This window comes from Dichotomopilus funicola, assembly GCF_033296635.1.
Source record: "Dichotomopilus funicola strain CBS 141.50 unplaced genomic scaffold C8A04scaffold_18, whole genome shotgun sequence".
Classification (NCBI taxonomy): domain Eukaryota; kingdom Fungi; phylum Ascomycota; class Sordariomycetes; order Sordariales; family Chaetomiaceae; genus Dichotomopilus; species Dichotomopilus funicola.
In genome coordinates, this window is record NW_026944039.1 from 99,169 (window position 1) to 119,798 (window position 20,630).

At 56.6% G+C, this 20,630-nt stretch overlaps 7 protein-coding genes and 1 non-coding gene across 8 annotated transcripts; 7 read left to right on the top strand and 1 right to left on the bottom strand.

Annotated features, from left to right (window-relative positions):
* Positions 1–628: 628 nt before the first annotated feature.
* On the top strand, positions 629–1,862 carry C8A04DRAFT_36029 (glycoside hydrolase; the record flags this gene model as incomplete). The annotated part of the gene is made up of 3 exons (XM_062783385.1): positions 629–1,283; positions 1,323–1,754; positions 1,822–1,862. The coding sequence occupies 3 exons, from the start codon at positions 629–631 to the stop codon at positions 1,860–1,862; spliced, it is 1,128 nt and encodes a 375-aa protein (XP_062638465.1).
* A 683-nt stretch (positions 1,863–2,545) lies between these two features.
* C8A04DRAFT_10871 (uncharacterized protein) lies at positions 2,546–3,154 on the top strand (the record flags this gene model as incomplete). The annotated part of the gene is made up of 2 exons (XM_062776743.1): positions 2,546–3,064; positions 3,119–3,154. 2 exons carry the CDS (start codon positions 2,546–2,548, stop codon positions 3,152–3,154), a joined length of 555 nt encoding a protein of 184 aa, XP_062638466.1.
* A 1,286-nt stretch (positions 3,155–4,440) lies between these two features.
* Positions 4,441–5,913, top strand: C8A04DRAFT_10955 (glycoside hydrolase; the record flags this gene model as incomplete). The annotated part of the gene is made up of 2 exons (XM_062776774.1): positions 4,441–4,543; positions 4,604–5,913. 2 exons carry the CDS (start codon positions 4,441–4,443, stop codon positions 5,911–5,913), a joined length of 1,413 nt encoding a protein of 470 aa, XP_062638467.1.
* A 479-nt stretch (positions 5,914–6,392) lies between these two features.
* C8A04DRAFT_36032 (Gcd10p family-domain-containing protein) lies at positions 6,393–10,119 on the top strand (the record flags this gene model as incomplete). The annotated part of the gene is made up of 5 exons (XM_062783386.1): positions 6,393–6,499; positions 6,747–6,923; positions 7,191–7,354; positions 7,439–7,751; positions 8,343–10,119. 5 exons carry the CDS (start codon positions 6,393–6,395, stop codon positions 10,117–10,119), a joined length of 2,538 nt encoding a protein of 845 aa, XP_062638468.1.
* Positions 10,120–10,285: 166 nt separating this feature from the next.
* Positions 10,286–11,045, bottom strand: C8A04DRAFT_27097 (uncharacterized protein; the record flags this gene model as incomplete). The annotated part of the gene is made up of 3 exons (XM_062780169.1): positions 10,286–10,462; positions 10,534–10,929; positions 11,040–11,045. 3 exons carry the CDS (start codon positions 11,043–11,045, stop codon positions 10,286–10,288), a joined length of 579 nt encoding a protein of 192 aa, XP_062638469.1.
* A 1,256-nt stretch (positions 11,046–12,301) lies between these two features.
* Positions 12,302–13,882, top strand: C8A04DRAFT_27098 (uncharacterized protein; the record flags this gene model as incomplete). The annotated part of the gene is made up of 1 exon (XM_062780170.1): positions 12,302–13,882. The coding sequence occupies one exon, from the start codon at positions 12,302–12,304 to the stop codon at positions 13,880–13,882; it is 1,581 nt and encodes a 526-aa protein (XP_062638470.1).
* Positions 13,883–18,209: 4,327 nt separating this feature from the next.
* Positions 18,210–20,015, top strand: C8A04DRAFT_27099 (Alpha/Beta hydrolase protein; the record flags this gene model as incomplete). Its single annotated transcript, XM_062780171.1, has 2 exons — positions 18,210–18,683; positions 18,753–20,015. The coding sequence occupies 2 exons, from the start codon at positions 18,210–18,212 to the stop codon at positions 20,013–20,015; spliced, it is 1,737 nt and encodes a 578-aa protein (XP_062638471.1).
* Positions 20,016–20,446: 431 nt separating this feature from the next.
* On the top strand, positions 20,447–20,537 carry C8A04DRAFT_t48. Its single transcript has one exon. It is a non-coding gene; the product is annotated as a tRNA-Glu (tRNA).
* Positions 20,538–20,630: the final 93 nt, after the last annotated feature.

Sequence of the window (20,630 nt, forward strand, 5' to 3'; positions counted from 1 at the left end):
TTGTTATGCCGTAATTAACCCGTTAGTTATTAATATTTCCCATTGTTAAGGTTGAGAAGTGACCTTCACTAGAAGCAACGTCATGGGACACGGGTTATCGATTTACGGCCGTACTAAATTCGTGCTACCTTCTGACTTCCTTTAGAAACTTGTGTTGTGTTCCCAATTGCAACCGAACCACTCACCAAGAACAATTACTCACTGTACACCAGGTCGCAATATGACATTTTGACCGCACCGTGCCAAGAACTCCACCACCTGTGTCTCCATCGGCTTCCCGTCTCGCGTAACAATTTCCTCCGTGTTTCGTCCGCAACGCCCACTCTTTCCAGAGCAGCAACTTCCTTGAAAATACCATGTTCACATCTCCACGCCGGCCACAACATGAGCCAGTGCTCGCTGTTACCCGATGCCATGCCCCATATTTCAGCGGGATGCAAAGCTGGCATTTCCAGAAGCCGCCCCGACTCGTTCCCAACTCCGATTCTCTGACCAAACATTCCGATTTTCTTGTTTTCGCACCACCATTTACATCGCGGCTGTCTCTGTGTGGATCGTCCTGATCTACCATTTCCTTCACCAGCACAACACGCCCGAATCATCTCATAGTTGCGAGGCACAGCCTACCATGAATTACGCCGCCCGCCGTCTACTGGTCGACACCAACGAGCGCTTTGTGCACACCACCCAGCACAGCACCTACCCACGTCTTTGCCAGAGACGTGACGGCTCCATACTCACGGGTTTCACCGTATTCCAACACCAGGATGGCGATGCCGGCACTACGCGTGTGCTCACGGTCGACCGCAGCACCGACGGCGCCCGCACGTTCGAGCCTCTCGGCGAAATCACACGGTCCAAAGGCGACTGCGACAACCTTTTTTTGCTCGAATTACCGGAGCTGCCGGAGGGCGAGGTGGAACCTGGGCAGCAGTCGACGGTGCTAGCGGCATTTCGTAATCACGATTTGGACGACGAGGGCAAACACCGGTTCTTTCGAATTACGGTGTGTCAGTCGAGGGATGGAGGCCAGCACTGGGAATTTTTGTCGCAAGCAGTCGAAAAACCCGCGCCATTCGGGTTGTGGGAGCCGTTCATGCGGATGTCGCAGAATGGGCTTGAGGTGCAGTTGTTTTTTTCGAATGAGATCGCGGCCGATGATCAGGACACTATGGTGGTGCGCAGCGTTGACCGTGGTCGGACGTGGACGAAGCCAGAGTGCGTGACGGGCGATGGGGAGCGGCTTCGTGATGGAATGGTCGGCGTGGCGCCCGTGCGGGCGTGTGTACATCCAGGTTCGGTACCCCCTCTAAGTGGACCAGGTGGCGAGCACGATGCGCTGGTGCTGGTGATGGAGACGACGCGACAGGGGACGTTCTCGATTGAAGCCGTCGTGTCGTTTGATGACGGCAACACGTTTGGTTACCGGCAGGTGGTGTCTGCACCCTCCATTCCTGGGCGCAACGCCGGTGCGCCGCAGGTTACTTCTTTCCGGGACGGGTCCGTGGCGGTGGTGTTCATGTCGGACGAGGAGCACGAGGATGAGCCGAGGTGGCCACAGGGTGCCAAAATCAAGGCCATACATGGCCGGCTGGGCGTGGACGGCAGGTTCTCCTGGGGCCCGGTGGAGGTGGTCGAACACCGGCCGAGTTCGTGGCCGGGTATCGGAACTATGGCGGACGATGCCGCGTTAGCGGTATATGAGCATGCGGCCGTTGTCCGGGGCCGGGTTTTCAAAGTTGCGGCCGAAGGCGGTGTGATTGAGCTCGACGATGGTGAGGAGCATCATTCGATACGCCACGTCTTCAAAAAGATTTTTAGCTCTAAGTGAAGGGGCTCAAAGAGTCGGAATTCACGATTAGGGTACTTAGATTCCGTGGTTTCCGGTCCTCCTATATAATTAGTCAAGGGCTTCTGAAGCTCATGATTTCGATTCAGTGTTCGTTGTTGCGATTTATTCAAGATTTCCACTGTTGAGACATTGTGTGAAGTCAACTCGGTTTGTCGCCGGCTTTTCCCCGAATTGCAGACCCGTGCTCCACTCCGGCTTCCATTGTTGAACCTCCGAGGCTACGGCCCATCATCATTGTTCGGCTGTTTTCAATTTTCATTCCGAGTCTAAGGTGTCCTATTTTCGTGATCAGGAGCAACCCGGCTCCGCAATGGTGCCAGCGCCGATCATTTACCCGATCATGACGGAGGCCATGCGCATTTGTTCTCCCCTTGGCGAGCCCGGCCAATGATACAAACCGTAGCCATAGGATCAAGTGCAGGACGGAATCTGGGGTCCCGTGCTGTTACCCCGGAATGGCGGGCTTAGTATCAAAATAAATTGGTTACGCCCCTCTTTCTGCCGGCCGTCTGGCCTCGCGGTCCGAACTGGCATGGGGAAGCAAGCCCCGGAAGAACGACCCCCTGGGGGGAGATCCAGAGTATAAAATAAACAGCCTAGGTTCGGCCGGCTGAGTGCCTGGTTGATCCTCCGAGACTCGGACTACGCGCCAACAAACGAGCAACGTTATTCTCCCGCCTCAGATCTCCGAAGATGAAGTCAACAGCAGTGATCGCCGCCTTCATTGGCACGGCGCTTTCGTCGCCTGTCTCGCCCGTCGCCGCCGACGACCCGGTCTCGACCCCGACCCCGACCGAGCTCCAGGACGGCAACTACTGGATCCGCGCCGTGGCCGCGCCCAACTTCCATAAGTACCTGCAGACCAACCCGGCTAACGTGCCGGGTGTGGCCATCCTCGAGTCGTCCAAGACGGCCGGGCAGTTCCAGATCGAAGACGGCCAGCTCGTCAACAAGGTGTCGGACCCGCCGCTGTACCTGTGGATCGCGGAGCCTGAGGACAAGGCGAACCCGCCGCGCACGCTGGCGGCCACCTTCGACTCAGAGCCGAGCCCGTTTGGCGCGTTTGCGTGGCAGGGCGACGCGTTGACCTGGTCGCATCCGGATGTCAACCGCCAGAACTTGGCAGCGTGGTTGGTGTGCGAGGACCAAGCACTGTTTGTCAATACTGGCGCGTACGCGTATGACACGCCGGCTGGTTGCTCGGATCAGACGGTGAGTCTTGAATGGGGGTTGTCTCTCGGAGGTGTTTACTGATGCGATGGTTAGATCCATTACTACAACGACAAGACTGCCAACGACTGAAGCGTTGGAGAGTCACGGGGGGTTAGTTCAGCATAGCGCGGTGAAAGACGGTTATTGAATCCCGATCTTGATCGTGCGTTTAAACCTTTGTTTGTCTCTGGGCTTTGGATGCCGTCGTATTTCATGCTGTGGATCTTGGCGATTGGAGCGATTGGTAACGCAGTCGCTGCCTAAAGATGGTAAAATGCCGAAACTCCGACTCCGATTTATCCAATCTTCTGGCCGCGCGTATGTTGGAATGAGTACAGCTGTCATGGCAATCGAGAAGCTGGAACTTGATCCGGTGCCTTTTATACGTGTCGTGTAAGTGTATCCGTATCAGAGCTTTATCCTGCATTGCCACAGATCTCGGAACTTATCAAGAATTCTCCCATGGCCCGTTTGGCGATAAGGAAATTCGGAAGGAGCCGAGAACTTTTTACGGATCCCATCCTTTAATCCGGGGCCCCCTTCCTCCACCGATCTTGCTGCTTTGGGCAATCTTGCCAGTGGCCCCTCTTCCCCCTGGATCCTGCCCTTTTGGGAAGCGTGGAGCCTTTCCTCCCCACTTCTATCAATTAAATTTTCGATCTTTGCCCGCCCTTTTATGCAGGAACACGACACTGTAACTCGGCATCACGAGTTTTGTACAAGTACGTGCGGATTGCTGCGTTTTCGGCGCCAAAACGTACCAAACGGGCGTATCAGCGCCGCCAGCGTACCCCGCGATGCACTGAAAGGCTGTGCCGCTTTGTTTGAGAAAGCTCCCGCGTTGATTTGCCCCCCAAACGGCGCCAGTACCCTTGGCGAGCTAGCCATTCTGAAATGATTCAAATCTTTTTGGTGTCGGTCATGGGTCATTTCCCGCGTGCCGGCGCCAAGGCCGCCGCCCAGGACAGTGGCCAACCAGTCACAGCGACGCCCAGCGCTGCACTGCCCTGCGTCGCCCAGTGAGCCAAGCGCTTGCCGAGAAATACCAAGAGCCACGGGCACGCCCCCTTTCGCGTCATGTTCCCTCCCATCTCCCCTCGACCCGCTTCCCGATACGATGCTGCTTCTTCCCGTTTTCTGACCTCGTTCTCCTGCTTGCCGCCGTCGTCGATGGCGTTGGCGATCCCCACGCTCATTTGAACTGTACACCGTAAACATCACATTCGCTCACTTTGCCTGCTTCCCGTCTGCTGTTTGTCTCTGCACCCGATTGCCGACCGCTTTTTCGACTGCATCCAGCGACTTCTAGCGATTCTTTTACCCTCGGCTGAGCCGGCACTTGAGAACGTCACGACTTGAACCACCGAAAGATGGCGATGTTGTTGCGAAAAGGGCCACAACGATGGCTGGCCGCGCTGCTCGCCGCTACCAGCCTGGTCCCGGCAGTCCAGGCCCAATTCTACAAGATCGGCACACCAGGTACTTGACGATTGTCGTCGAAGGTTTGAGGTAACAACACCCCGCTGACGAGCTGCATAGACGAGATCCGCCAGTCGGCGCGAACACTGGCCTACGATATGATGCTCTACTACAAGGGAAACCAGTCCGGTGAGACGCCCGGTATCCTGCCCGGCCCGCCAACAGAACACAAGGGCGACTACTACTGGTGGGAAGGAGGGGCCATGATGGGCCTGTACATTGACTACTGGTTTTTGACGGGCGACACGAGCTATAACCCTGTGATCATGCAAGGCATGCAGCACCAAGTTGGCCCCGACGCCGACTACATGCCCCCCAACTACACGGCTTCGCTCGGAAACGACGACCAGGGCTTCTGGGGCATGTCAGCCATGCTGGCCGCCGAGAACAAGTTCCCGAACCCGCCGGATGACCAGCCGCAGTGGCTCGCCCTAGCCCAAGCCGTTTTTCAGACCCAGGCCGCCCCGGACCGCCACGACAATACCTGCAACGGCGGGCTCCGCTGGCAGGTCCCGCCGACGAACGCGGGCTATAACTACAAGAACACGATCGCCAATGCCTGCTTCTTCAACCTCGGCGCCCGCCTAGCGCGCTACACGGAAAACTCGACGTACGCGGACTGGGCGACCAAGACCTTCCAGTGGCTTTGGGACGTGCAGTACATCGACCACAAGGACTGGCGCGTGTACGACGGTGGGCACGTCGAGGCCAACTGCACAGACATCAACAAGGCGCAGTTCAGCTACAACGCTGCCCTCCTCCTGCAAGGCGCTGGCTTCATGTACAACTATACCAACGGCAGCCAGATCTGGAAAGACCGCATCGACGGCCTGCTCACCGGCATCGAGCGTGACTTCTTCCCCGACGGCATCGCCTACGAGCTTCCCTGTGAGGGTCGCCAGGGCGCTTGCACGCCTGACATGTTGACCTTTAAGGGGTACATCGTCCGATGGCTCGCGGGTGTAACCAAGGTCGCACCGTACACGGCGCCCCTCATTATGCCACTGATTCAAAAGTCGGCCCAGGCCGCTGTTAACCAGTGCACCGGCGGCGAAACGGGGCGCAAGTGCGGGTTTTACTGGTCTGGTGGCGTTTATGTCGACACAGCGGTCGACAAGACGACCGGGGCTGGCGAGGCGATGGATGCTCTGGCCGTGGTATCCAGTCTGCTGATGCCAGAGGCACCAGCACCGGCGAACAACAAGACCGGCATCAGCCGCGGTGATCCAAATGCGGGCATGCGCAGTTCGGGCACGGGACAACCGTTGGGACCCATTACCACAGCTGACCGGGCGGGCGCCGGCATTTTGACGTTGTTGTTGCTCGCCGGTGTCGTGGGGCTTTGGGGATGGATGAGTTATGAAACATAAAGGGAGGCGAAGGAAATAGGAGGCTTGGCCATGAAGCGGAAGGGCGGCTATTTATTCTCGTACATATTTTTACCTTTTTTTCGGGAGGTCATTGCACCACAACCGCGGCCCGGCGGGGTTTTTACTTGGTTTACTTTGCTGCGATGGCGTTGAACGGAGGTCATATGGGGCAGTTTTTGTGCAATTTACAGTGTCAGTGAACAAACACGCAGACGTTGGATAAGTAAAAATTTGTCATCTCATGGAGACGCGGTGGCTTTGCTTGGGCTTTACCCGTGCGGGGGGTCGTGTCGTGGTCGAACACTTGCGGGTGCTGGGTGCTATGGCGTTGGGGATATGATGCGTGCCAGCGTTGACCTGAGCATGAGCCGCGCAATGCTGTGCTGATCGCATCATCTCCTGCAGGTGCTATCTACGGAGCCACCCCTCAGCCTCGGAGGTGCTGGCGCACGAGGTCATGGCTACACCGTCCCAGATTCATGTCCCAGACGCTCGTCAACCTACTTAATCCCGCGACTTCTCCATCTCCACTTTCACGGGAGGAAACAGGAAGCATCACCTCAACTTACCAGGACCTTACCCTACAGTCAGCCCGTCATGGATCCAGGTTTTTTCCGGCTTGCGGCCGGTATCTACAACACCTACGCGAATTCTCCAGTCATCATAGATGACCTGGAACATGCTGCCTCCCGTGGAAAGCATGCTACAACATCATCAAAGACCTCTACGCTTGCCGAGGAGCGAGAAGTGACCCCACCACCCCCAACACCACCACCAGAAGAGACACCAGCAACATCAGAAACAGAAGCAGAAGCGGCAGCCAAATCTCCCAGGCTCTTCAGCATCCGCCAAGGACTCGCCTACATCGCCCTTCTCATGCCCAGCTTCGCAACCGCCCAGTCCTTCGTAGCCGGCAACATCTCCCAGATCGCGCCCTACGGCATCCCAGCTGCCGACTTCGCCGCGGCCCTGTCGACCCCTTTTTCCGTGAGCACATTCTCCATCGCCGGGTACAACACCTCCTTCAGCTCAACGTCCAACGGCACTCTCCGGGACGCCGCGGCAGACGGCTGGTCCCTGACTGTGCGGTTGGCCGCCAATGTGCCGCTGGCTGGGGCGGTGGATGAGGGCTGGGATAGGAGTCTTTGTGTTAATGCTGCTGCGTTGACGGTGACGCCGCCGAAGGGAGTGGATAAGTTCAATAAGACCGCATGGAGGGTTTGTGCGGTCGTGTTTACGGAAGGGTTGAAGGGGGATGTTGGGAAGGATGCAGTGAGAGATGGGAGTTGTTCGAATGTGTTGCCGGATGAGTGTATTCGTAAGCTGCAGACGAATAGTGTGGTGGGTAGAACGGGGAGAGATGGCGGTGGAGGGTGTCAGGATTTGGATATCCCGGATGATTGTAAGAGGCGGCTTAAGGGCAATGGCGGCACGGGGTTTGGTACGTTCTTGGTGTGTTTTTGATTCCCTTTTTGCTTAAGAGCATAGCAGAGCCCAGCTTTGACTAACTGACAACGCTTGGCAGAAATTACGCCTATTGCCAACGCCTCGCTCACGGGCAGCCGCGGCGTCACGTTCTTCGCGTCCGGGTTTGAGCCGACGCAGAAAGGTAATCGATCGGCTCTTGCTGCAGCTCAGCGTCGGGTCTGGCCCGTCTTGCTGGCGTGGACGCACTTCAACGAGACGGGCGACGTCCAGGACAGCGCCGGGTACCTATCGTGTGCGAAGACGACGGAATCGAACAAGGTCACGGGCGGCGGCTCGGCGGTGGACCCTAATTCCCCGGCCACCCAGGCGCGGTGGGCGTTCCTCGTATGGGCGGTTGCGGCGGGGATGATGTATTTCTAATCTTTTTACTATTGGAGGTACACTTTGGATTTGACGTGCTGGAGAGAGAGAAGAAAAGGGTTATTGAGGGGTAACCCATTTATGGGAACGAATCGGATCCGAAAGATGAAGAAAGAAGGAGTAGTTAGATCGATGATCTCAACTCGGGCTTCTACGGGTGTAGTAACTTTGAGCTGACTTCTAATTTATATCGTGATGGAATTCCGAAGTTCAACTGAGGTGCGGAGTGTCGTTAGATGCAAGTCTGCCAGGCCTAGAACGCCCATCAAGGTTCGCCGAAGCCCCGCTGTAAGTCCCTGGGAGCCCCCCGCAATCACGGCCCCCACTGCACATCCTTGCAGCGATTGCATCAAACTCCGAATTTTTCCAGACTGCGCCAACCGCCGACATACGCAACGCAACCACCAGCTTGGTGCGCCATTCGAGATGCATTCGATCATTCGCCCTAATGCCTGGGTGGCCCTCAAGCTCCCATCTGGTAGTACCAAAGTGCTCCAGATCACACCGAATACGTGAGTAGAGTCCGGTAGGGCTGTCGCAAATCCTTCGCTAAGAAAGTTCGTATGTTGACCAATCCTTAGCACAATATCCCTAGGAAAATACGGCTCGTTCCCTTCCAACTTGATCATTGGCCGCCCATACCACATCACTTTTGAGCTTCTCGACAAGTTCCCCGAGGAGAACTCCTCACGATTAAGGGTCGTCCCCACTAACGAGATCTACGCCGAAGTCTTTACCGAAGAGGCAGCGCCAGACTGCGCGAATCCAGCCACAGGCAGCGCGAACGAGACCGTAATTTCCGCGACGGACGGGGAAGAGTTCAGCTTGGTTGACGACAAGGGAAACGTTGTGGCTCGCTCTAACCGCGAGGTCATTGACGAGAATGCGCGCCAGACGCTCACGCAAGACGAGATCGAGGAGCTGAAGCGGGAAGGCACCAACGCGGGCAAGGATGTGATCACAAAACTGCTGCTCTCACACACGGCGCTCGATCAGAAGACAAGTTTTAGTTTGGCAAAGTACAAGTTGCTCAAGACGAAAAAGTACATTCGGAGATTCCAGGTGCTGCCCATCGATGTGGCCACGCTAGCGCAATGGCAGTTGGAGGAACGGGATGCCAGCAAGATATTGGACCTCAGGGCGGAGATGCTTGGTTTGGTTGGCTGCTGGGGAAATGTGCACTTTGGAGGGGAGGACGTTCTGCTTCCGGATCCGAACGCGGCCACGGACGCGGGAAATGAAGCTTGCGTACCGGTGGACGACGACCTGCTCCGGGGGAGGTGGCTCGTCGTTGACGATACCTGTGGGCTGTTGGTCGCTGCGATGGCGGAAAGGATGGGGGTGCTTTATGACGAAGAGGGGTTGGAGCCAGGGGCAACGGGACAAGGGAATGGAACGACGCAGGAGCATGGGACACCGCAACCTGATCGCACCGTGATCGTACCAGAAACGGCTGAGAAGGAGGGCGATACAGAGATGGCAGACGCATCAACGACAAGCCCATTAAAACGCCAAGCCGATGGGAAGCCGAAAGCGCAAAAGCCGCGCCCATCCGACTTTGCCATCCCTTACTCCCAAACAAACGCCATCACCGTCATCCACTCCGCCGGCCAGCCAAACCTCTCGCTCCTCAACTACTGGGGCTTCGATATCACCTCGCCCAACCACCCACCACATCCACTCCTCAACCACCTGCTGAACCTCACCTGGCTCCAGCTCCTCAAGCCCGAACTGGACACATCCTACTCCACCCCGCCCCTTACGGCTACCCCCGAGGTGCTCGCTTCATGGAAGCCCAGCCGCCGCGGTAACTTCCACCGCAAGCGCCGTCGGTACGCCCGCATCCGCCACATCGTCGACAGCACGCGCGCCGGCAACTTCTCTGGCCTTGTGTGCGCGAGCACCATGGACCCCATCAGCATCCTGCGGCACACCCTCCCGCTCCTGGCCGGCGGCGCTCCCGTGGCCATCTATTCGCCCTCGATGGAGTCGTTAGCGGCGCTCGCGGATTGCTTCAGCGTGCCACGGCGCACGGCATGGGTAAGCGGGGTCGTTCCCGAAGTGGAGGGGCTTTCGAACGAGGAACTGGAGCGGTGGGCGGGCAACGAACGGTTCCCGTTGAATCCGACGCTGCTGCAGGGCGTGTCGATCCAGACGAGCCGCGCGCGCAAGTGGCAGGTGTTGCCGGGCAGGACACATCCATTGATGACGGAGCGTGGAGGTGCGGATGGGTATGTTTTTACGGCCTGGCGAGCGAAGCCGGCTGAGGGGAAAGTGGCTGCCAAGGGGAAGTTTAAGCGGAGGAAGGTTGAGTCGGAGGTAGATACCCCGACGCCTGTATCAGCAGGTGTAGAATAGGTTAGGAGTTAGCTACGTGTTAGCAAACTAAGTCATAAACAAAATAAGGTTACGTCTGCGTCTGCGTCTAAACCACCAACTCAACAACATGCCGTATGATGCCAGCTCGCGTAATCATGCGGTGGTTGTCTTATCATTGTCCTCTCTAATCGTCGATTAACACTCCTCACAGCCCCTTGCCCATAAACTTCCTCTTGGTAAAGCTCAGCCACCACTTGCTCGGTTTGGCATCGCCTTCGTCGTATACCCTCGCCAGTAACCTCGCCGCGAGCTCTTGCCTGACCTGCGACATGTATTGCCTGAGTATCTCTCCGTCTTGCCTGTCCCGGGGAGGCTCGTACATCTGAACACAAACAATGTCAGCTTGAGGTTTCCGCCGACACAGCTACTCGTTACTCTGTCTCCTCGCCATACCTGGTTTAGGGGCCATGCTGGGTCACCCGGCAGCGCAAAGTGGAGATCCAGCGCCAGGTTCGTCACCTCCTTGGTAGCATCCCGTAAAGTCGCGTTTGGCTTGATCTTGGTCAGGCAGTCCGACACGAACCAGATCCCATACACCAGCAGCCGGTCGGCGGGGCCTTGGATCTCAAAGTTGCGGAAGAAGGTGTTGGCGCGGAACAGAGCGAGCACCTCGTCTAGGATGTCGTAGCTCTCCGATTCCGGGTCGGGTGACTCGTTCGCAGGCAGCGGGGGGTCCGGGAAGGGTAGCGGGTATACGGGGCCACGGATTTTCGTGCGGATGGGGAAGAGTGGGAAGTTGCCTACCAGCCGGGGGGCCGGTTCAGAGGCGTTGAAAACGGAGTTGTAGGCCTATTGTTGTCGTAAGGACGGAGGTCAGCAGATTGGTTACGGGGCCAGCGTCAAACCCCTGGAAAATTCGAAGCTCGAGCTGAAGGCGGTTCAAATGAAGCTCGACTCACCGGCATCGTGGAAGCACGGCCCTGGCGGAAGTCCTTGTTTTGGGTTGAGGCGGACTTCGAGGTGGGATGTCACTTGATCAGGAGCTTAATTGTCGGTAGCCTTGCGGGGTTGCTTGGGCGGTCGCAACCGCTGCAGCTGCAGGCTGCCGCCAATCAACCCTAACGTCGCCGAATGTGGCTGAGGGCTTGGCACGGCCGACATTCGCCTCAGGCCACAAATTTGGGTTGAGTCATCACAGGCAGCCACACACAGGTGCCACACACCATCACAGCAAACGGCCTTTCTGACACCCAACCATAAAGGCCTCATGGTCTGGTTGGCGGACGGCTTAGCGAATCCCGAGCCCTCACGGGGGCCTCGGCCGAGGGGCATTTCAAACAACGAGACTTTGTGTTTCTCGGGAAGGGCGGATCAAACGGTTCAGGTTCGGGCATCCATAAAAGCACAAACTGCATTGTTATGCCCGAATAACTCTGGTGCCCAAACCACAGAATGGTAGCAATAGCGGTGTTCAAAAAACCGGGATAATAGACACAATGGCGACAATAGAATGGTGCCAGCAAAGAACAGAGCATAAATTCAGTGGGTTTCCCGATCGGGGGTTTTGAATGGCAGGAAACCGGCCCTCAACAATTGACCACGTCGGTGACCTAGCCTGTTTCGGACTGTGTCACGGGATTTGGCGTCTTTGCCGCGCATGCCAAGAGCCCAGACTGGTTGGCGCGTTTTTGCCCGCCACGCCCGCCGCCCAGGCAGGGCAGTCGGTGACCAATGTGAGGGGGTTTTGGCGGCCCCCCACCAGCGCGTTCCGAGTTTCTTAAACCTTCGCATCTCTGCCCAGACCTCCCGAACTTGTGTTGGAAGCCCTTTTCGCGCACAAACAACCACTCAACCAAAAATCGCTCGCGTGCACGACGATTTCCGATTGTGTCTCGCGTGAAAATCACTTCAACTTATTTCACGGTCCATTTCTGACCATATTTGTTGTTTGCGACCAATATCGCAACTCACCGGAGCCAACTTTTAAGTTTGCGGGGCGATCCATCGCGACAAGCGGTTGCGCCAATCCACCCACCATCCCAGCAAAGACAAGGCGAGGCAACCGACCAGCCTCCAACCATCCCACTTTGACCTTCACATCCGAGTACGTCGCCTTTTCGCATGCATTCCCGGTCGCCCGGCCAGCCAGTCGAAAAGCCTAAAATTCACCGTCTCTTTGTCGCACACTAACAAACGCGACGCGTCCGTCACATTCAGAACCATGTTTAGTTTAAGCCTGGTCACGCAACTGCACAGCGTCGTCAAATCGGCGTCGCGCGACAAGGACAAGGACGGCTCGGGGCCAAATCCCGACGAGAGCTATGGCCAGCTGCAGCTCGTCCCCGCGACCAAGCGGTACGGCCCGCGCCGCATCAAACGTGTTGAGGAGGGATCGATTTACGACATTCTGCACGACCATGCCGGCACTGCCCTCCACGTCCTCCCTATCTGCTGGACCGATCAACATACCCTTCTCCTTGGCGTGCGCTTCACCAAGAACGATGCCATCGTTAAGCCGATCCCGGATGTCGCCCCGAACGTGTGGCTCGAGGCGTCCAAGATGGCACAGACCCTGACGAGTGAGCTGCATACTCTTGCCCGCCACGAGACGACCCCGCAGCGCAGATTCTGCAAGACTCGCGCTATGAAGCACATCTTCTCGACCCTATTCCCATCGACAATGTCCTGCGCCAAGACGGGCGCGGAGTTGAACCTGTACCTCGGCCGCCATGTCTTCAAGAAAGTGGTTCGCATCCCATGTCTGTGGAAGAGCTCAAGCAACGCTGGCACCGAGTCCTCATTTGACTCTTGCCCGACTATCCCGGCAACCTCATTTGGCGCGCCCTCCAAGAGCCGCCGCGAAGGCGGCCTGCCTGTCCTCGCCTACATCACCAAGGCGCATCTCGCTTCCATCCGCAACAACCTCTACAGGTGTTTCCGCCCTGCCGGTTCCGGCACCAACGAGCCGATCCAGCGCCTGCAAGAGCTGCGACACAAGATGCTCGTGCCCGCCGATGCCGACCACGACCCATACATCGTCGCGATGCTCATCGCTATGGCGCAGGCCCACATCTTCCGCGAGTCATCGCCGCGCTCCTCTCCGAGTAGCTCGCAGGGTCGCGGCACAGTGCACATGTTGCCGGTCTCCTTCCGCGATGTCACGGTGCAGGTGATCATGCACGACGAGGGTCAGAGCCCGGAGTCTAGGTTTTCTGTCTACACTGCGACCATCACCAAAACGTTCTTGAAGCGTTTCATGTTCCCGTACAGCGCGCCTGAGGGACAGGCCGCCAGCCAAGATGCCGGCATCAACATCACATACACACCGGTCAACTTTTGGCCTATCCTCGGCCTGAAGGAGCGCCTGGCCAAGGCCCTCGGGGAGGAGCTTGGTGGCGAAGGGCTCTACGCCGACCCGGAGCACATCGGCCTCTGGGAGCCGCTTCTCGACATCGAGTGCCAAAAACAGTACCAGAAGCAGCTCCTCGCAGACCAGGCCAGACAACACTCACAGCGTCGCCAGCAGTATCAGCATCTCCCGCGGCCATTGCACCCGGTCCGCCCGCTCCGTTCAACGCAGGCCTACCAGCCCGCCAGTCTCAAACGAAGACGTACGGACCGCGAGCCGCTGTCGTGTGTGCTCAATGAGAGCAACAGCAGCTTCGAGGAGGAGCCGTCTAGCACCGCCGCTAGCAATAGCAGTGCCAGCAGTGGTCCAGAGGACTGTCCCGTGCTCAGTCCCGCGGCTAAGAGGCGGAGGACTGGGCGTCGGGTTAATAATAGCACTCTGGAGGTGTGTTAGCTCGCGCCGAACACGACGGGACGCACCGTTTGACTTGCAAAACGGTATCGCGATCTGCTGGTCTTTTCTTTTCTTTTTTCTCGCTTTTCTTTTTTTATTCTATCGTTTGGTCCGTTGGGAGGCTCAGTGCGAGACCTTTCCGAGGACATGGCACGATGACGAGTCAAGATTCGACTACGATGACACGATTTGGTCAAGGATTTCTCACCACAGGTACACGGTGCATGCAAGGGTCATGCCATACTTGGGATTGGGAAACGGCGAACCGGAAATGGGACATGGCGCTACAGCACAATACCCCTTCCGCCGGGATGGCGGGCAGTTCAGGCGTCTTTTTTTCCCTTTCTTTTCTTTTTTTTCGCCTTCATGGCTTTACCTTTCCAACCCTCGGTGCCATGAACACGGCACTGGGAAGGAACGGGGCAGGGCTCGGGCGGCGGCGGCGTTTGGTGTGGCATGGGTCGTGCAGCATCGCATCGCATGGTCACGGTCGGTCGGTCGGTCGGTCATGGAAACGGCGGCGTTTGAGGTAATGGGATTGGGATTGGGTCGGCTCTTGTCTGGTTTGTACTTACTACTCTTACTACACACACCTCCCACATGTTTCGTGGGAGGAATGAAGGCTAGCAATGGCCGCTTATGATACGATTCCGTGGCTCTTTCTTTGTACGTGATGTGCAGTGTAGGTATCCCAAAACTTGGTTTACGGGGACCTAAATTAAGTAAGATAATTATGTACTTGTAAAGTGGAGGCCGCCTGTCAACCTGTTCGTGGAACGCAAAGCGGGCTGAGCCAAGGGGCAGTAACTCTTGTGATTCACCAGAAGCTGAGTTCCAGGAACCCGTCAGCAAGACAGAACGGCCAGTACACGAGACATGTCGTGCAACAACCGCCCTTGTCCGCCTTCCCGAGCCGCATATACGATCAAATGCCCTCTTTCGGACCCTTCCCGTAGGGACTCGGTAGAAACCGTGCGTTCACAAGGTAACGCCAATATCTCTGACATGTGGTACAACATCTGATTTGCATTGCCGACGTCTTGGTCAGATTTTGCCTCTCACAATAGGCAACTGACATCAGCCTGTTTCTCGGAGGGTTTTCGGGATGGTAGGGTCGTCAGGGGCACATGTTACGATGAGAGATCCAAATGTTGGGGAGATGGTCTGCCCTGTTCGTGTTATGGCTGGGAAGGGGAAATTGATGAGGGCGGGGCATTGTGAGCGTGGGCTTGCCCAGAGGGAAATGGGCTTGTGACATTGATTTCATCTCGATGGGGTATGGTACGTCGGCGGATGTACTTGGATACCAAGCTGTTGTGTATAGGAGGAAATTGGAAAGGGGCGTGGATTTCCAGTGTTTAAAACTCTTGAAGAGTTAGTTACTGTAGGTTGATTCGGAGATTTGATGGGGATGTCTTGGTGATGACCTGGCTGCTAAGCAGGTTGAGTATAATAGTTGTATCTCGGATATTAGAACTACACAAATGTAACTTTTTGGATTTTTGTCGTCTCTGTGTGCTGCTGCCGGCTTCTCTTTCGTGACGTGCCGGTCTTACGTGTATACCATAAACAATAGGACTAATACCTCAACTCATGGGAATCATCATCACCCTGAATAATCGATTATTTCACATGTTGTGACAACAACCTCGGAGAGTGACTAACGCCTAGCGTAGTAGAGCCCGTTAGAACACCTTAGGCCCTGCATAAATATGCTTTTGCGCTAAATCCATCTTTCGATAGTCCCCGGAGTTCGGGGGTTGCAATGAGGGGGTAAGCACACTCATCGGATCGATCTTCAGGGACGCCCTTCAGACCTAAGTCTTCAACGGCTTTCACATGTTGCTCCAATGAGCATTTTTACTCGACACAAGCAATGGAAACAACCCGAGAGTGTGGTTGTAAGCCGAAGGATGCGGGGTTAGGGCCAGTCCAGAGTGGTGGTAGTGGTGGTGGTGATGACCGGCTCCTGTTGGGGTTGATTATCCACTGCGGGGGAATGTATTTACACTAAGGGAACTCGGCCTTCGTTCATCCGTTGATCATTGCGGCCCAAACATACTCAATGAGACGAGAACTGACCGGGCGGTTTCTTTCTTCCGTGCAATCCGGAGGACGGCCGCTCGGGCTGCTGACTGACCGTCGACCGCCGGGTCAGATCCGACGAGCACGAACGGATCAGCACCGCCCTCCCACGGCCCTCAGGTACAGGAGGGAAAGATGTTTCATGGCCAAGGGTCTGGGTTCATGATCATCTCGTTTTGGCCGCTCGTGTTCGTAAGTCGAGAGAGCGGCCAGCCCAGTCTGTTAATCTGTTTACACTACATGACCATTGCCTGTTCAGATTCGACCTTCTGTCTTCCAAACAAGCAGGACAGAGCAATTCAAAGCATGTTTTGGGCCTCCGCTCGGCCCTGTTTGAAAATTTCATTGTCGACGATACTTTTTTGAAGGAGGGCGCCCTCGGCACGCCGAAAAGAGAAATCCCTGAATCGGTAGGTGGGACCCCCAACAAGAAGAGCGCACCAAAATCCCCCGAACTCGTAGACTCAATCCAAACCCAAACCATTACTCCAAGCGTTCCTAATGTTTCTGTGATAATATACTTCCTCCGTGGTACATTCCCAAGGTTTTTGGCCCAACATCGGAAGCAAGCGAACGCGACGCCGAGGCCATGAGAACATCTTGAACTTGCGAAGTCGCAAATGGCGTCGGGGGAAAAACCCCAAAAGGGGAAGCAGCTGCCGATTTCCCCGCAAAATGCGCTGTGGCCTTGGCAGCACGCAAGTTGTCACCGCCTGTCATCGAGGATTCCCCAGATTGTTTCCACGCTTCCCCGGACGGAGCAAATTTCTCTTTTTCGCTCGCTGGCCGTTCCTGTTCCCGCTTCAGTTTCCGGGCGCCGAAAGCAAAGGATGGGGAAACAGGAAAAGAGAGTTGGGCCGTGAGTCTGAGACCAAGCCATCCCGGCCGCGCCCCAGTTATAATGGCACCCGCTTATTATTTTTATTTTCATCTCAACGCGCCTTGCATCGGCAGTCAGCGGCCCCGGGAATCAAGATCGAGGCGGGAAACAAGGGCATATTTTTTGGTAAGGTAGCGTTTCCAACTTTCCATGGGTATGTGGAGCACGACATCTTCCCGATAGCCTGGGGTGTCCTGGTCCTCGGTTCAACGACAAGCAATCAATCGTCATGTCTCGACGACAAAGTCTTGAGGAAGGTTTTTAGAAAAGGATATCCCGAACAAAAATCAAGAAGAAATCGGCCAATACACGTCCTCGTCTTCCTTCTCCGCACCATCCCTCGCCGCTCGGCGGTTGCTCCTCCATCGCGTGTATCCCCCACTCTGCCTAGGCACACGACCCAGAGTGTGGGGAATCGTGCAATTTGTTCCCCAACAACTAGCCGCCGATCAGGGCGGGCTTGGAAGCAAGAAAGAAACGCAAGAATGCCGAGGCTCTGGCAAGCGCAGCAGCCCAGTTTCACCCAGACGCACAGCAAAACTGCTTCTTCACATGCTGACTCTTTCGTAGCGCGGATTGGCGGAGAGCAGCGGAGTGCTGCGCTGCCCCGTTTGCCCGGTGCGTGACACAACAAAATGCGACTCTGGATTTGCCATTCTTGCCATTCTCACTGGTTGGATGTGTGAGCCAGTCAGGATGCGGCCCTCTTGTGCTTCTCATTCCATCCATCGCTCTCAACCAGGCGCAAAATGATCCGAGAGCCGTAAGCGCCATGGCTTCCCCGCGGGGAAAATGGAGCTCTCGTCGACGTGGTTCTCATGCGCGTGCATGTCACCCCCCGACTTCTCCAGGTTTTCCCCAGGTTTCTCCAGACTCCCCAGCGGGGGCGCCGAGGATGCAGGGCATCCAGGACCTCGCAAGTCGCGCCGGAAGGAGAGGCAAACGGGTTGCTCGTTGACCTGCCATTCTCGGGTTCGGGTTTGTGCCGTCGCCGTCCCCTTGCGCAATCCTGCCCAGGGGTCGCGCCGTTCGCGTGGTCAGCAGGGCTGATCCAGGGCCGCGCGCAATAGACCCATAGAGACCCGGTACTAGGTGGGTTATACTTTTTTGGTGTCGTACGAATCCGACCCAGCGTCTAGGATGGACCCTTAGCGGAACCCATTAACATGTGGATCTTGACAAGAAACAATCTCCGGCGGACGATCTGTTATTCATAAAAGAGATGATGCTCCCGTCTCGTTGTTTCGACTCCGATATGGAGGTGAGGTTCAGCGAGGTAAACTCCCAGTCGTGTTTCCTGTCAGCTCCTCCTAGTCCTCCCCCTTTCCGGCTTCTTCACGGACTTCCACCATCAACAACACCATGAAAGGCATCACCGCCTTCATCACGGCCGCGGCCCTCGTGGGCCAGACCCTCGCCGCTCCGCCGGAGCAACCACCCACCCAGGTTCTCGAGAAACGCGCCGCGCCAACCGTCACCGTCGAGGGCGGCTCCATCATCGGCTCGTCCCGGTTGGCCACCGAGGCCTTCAAGGGTATCCCGTTCGCCAAAGCCCCCGTAGGCCCGCTGCGGCTCAAGCCCCCCGTCAAGCCGGACACACCACTGGGCGTGTTCCATGCGACCGGCTACGCACCGGCGTGCCCACAGTTCCTAGCGGACAACGACTCCAACGACTTCTTGACGCGGGTCATCGATACTCTCACGGACCTACCGTTCTTCCAGAAAGCGCTGAATGTCAGCGAAGACTGCTTGACGATTGATGTGATCCGGCCCGCGGGCACCAAGGCGGGGGATAAGCTGCCCGTTTTGTTCTGGATCTTTGGTGGTGGTTTTGAGGTATGTGCTCAACTCAGGGGTGTATGGGAGGAGGTTCAAGGGTCGATGGGTTAACCCTAATTCACGCAGTTTGGCTGGAGCTCGATGTACGACGCGGGCCCGCTCGTCAGCAATGCTGTCAACATGGGCAAGCCGTACATCTATGTGGGCGTCAACTACCGTGTCGGTGGCTTCGGCTTCATGCCCGGCAAGGAGATCCTCGCTGACGGTGCGGCGAACCTCGGCCTTCTGGACCAACGCTTGGGTCTGGAGTGGGTGGCGGACAACATTGCGGCATTCGGCGGCGACCCGGACAAGGTGACGATCTGGGGCGAGTCGGCCGGCTCCATCTCCGTCTGGAACCACATGGTCATGTACGACGGCAACAACAAGTACAACGGCAAGCCGCTCTTCCGCGGCGGGATCATGAACTCGGGCAGCGTGGTGCCCACGGACCCCGTCGACTGCGCCAAGGGCCAGGCCGTTTACGATGCCGTCGTGGCCAAGACCACCTGCGTCAACAAGCCGGATACGCTATCTTGTCTCCGCGCGCTACCCTACGACCAGTTCCTCAACGCGGCCAACTCGGTGCCTTCGATCCTGTCGTACAACGCGCTGGCGCTCTCGTACCTCCCGCGGCCCGATGGCAAAGTGCTCACGCAGAGCGGCGATAAAGCCGCGCTCTCGGGCAAGTACGCGGCGGTGCCCATGATTATCGGCGACCAGGAAGACGAGGGCACCCTGTTTGCGCTGTTCCAGCCCGACCTCACAACCACAGATAAGGTGGTAAAGTACCTCAAGGACCTCTACTTCGCGACGGCCACCACAGACCAGGTCAGGACGTTTGTGAACCTGTACCCCACCAGTATCACAGCCGGCTCGCCCTTCGGCAGCGGCATCTTCAACGAGATCTACCCGGGCTTCAAGCGGTTGGCGGCCATCCTGGGCGACATGGTGTTCACACTCTCGCGTCGCGTTTTCCTCGAGGGCACAACCACGATCAACCCGGACGTGCCGGCATGGTCCTACATCGCCAGCTACGACAAGGGCACGCCGATCATGGGCACGTTCCACGCCAGCGACCTACTGCAGGTGTTCTTCGGCGTGCTGCCTAACTACGCCAGCAAGAGCATCCAGGGCTACTACGCCAACTTTGTGTACAACTTGAACCCCAACGACGCGAGCGGCGGGACGAGCGCCCAGAGCAAGATCAAGGAGGACTGGCCGCAGTGGAGGAATTCGACCAGGCAGCTGATGAACTTTTTCCCGTGGCGGAACGATATCCTGAAGGATGACTTCCGTGACGCGGCGGCGAGGTATTTGTTGACGAACCTGGAGTCGTTCTACTTTTAGCGGGGGTCTGTCCATATGAGCGTATGAGCCACTGGCGTCCAGGCGAAATGAAAGTTAATGATTTCAAGACGATATGACGACATTTAATGAAACCAAAAAAACATCCTGACAAACATTGGTGCTTGGTCCTTTTGCATTTACAGTTGTGGTTGTCCGTCATTCCCACGGCATCATCGGGGGGAACCCCGACTCTGAACATGGACACGGCAACGAATGAACTTGAAATGCTCTTGACTTCGAATCTTTGGTTTCCACAACGGGCTAACGCGAGTTATGGCGACCGTAACAGTCAAACTTAGATACAAGAAATAAGCAACGAATCGATACTATGCAAACGCTTCTTTACCATCGATTAGTCCTTGGGAGCTCCCATATGAGGTGTGAAACCGCCCCACTTACCAATCTAACCAATCGGAACCACACACGATTAATCGGGTATGGTGTAGCGGTAACATCGTTGACTCTCACTTCTCAGAAGTGCCTGCTTCTCAACAGCCCCGGGTTCGACTCCCGGTATCCGAGTAGATGTTCTTTTTGTCTTCTCAGGTCTAAGTTCCCGGGTTCACAGGTCTAGCGTAGATGGGCCATGCGTCTTATTTTTAGGCGACTGATTCA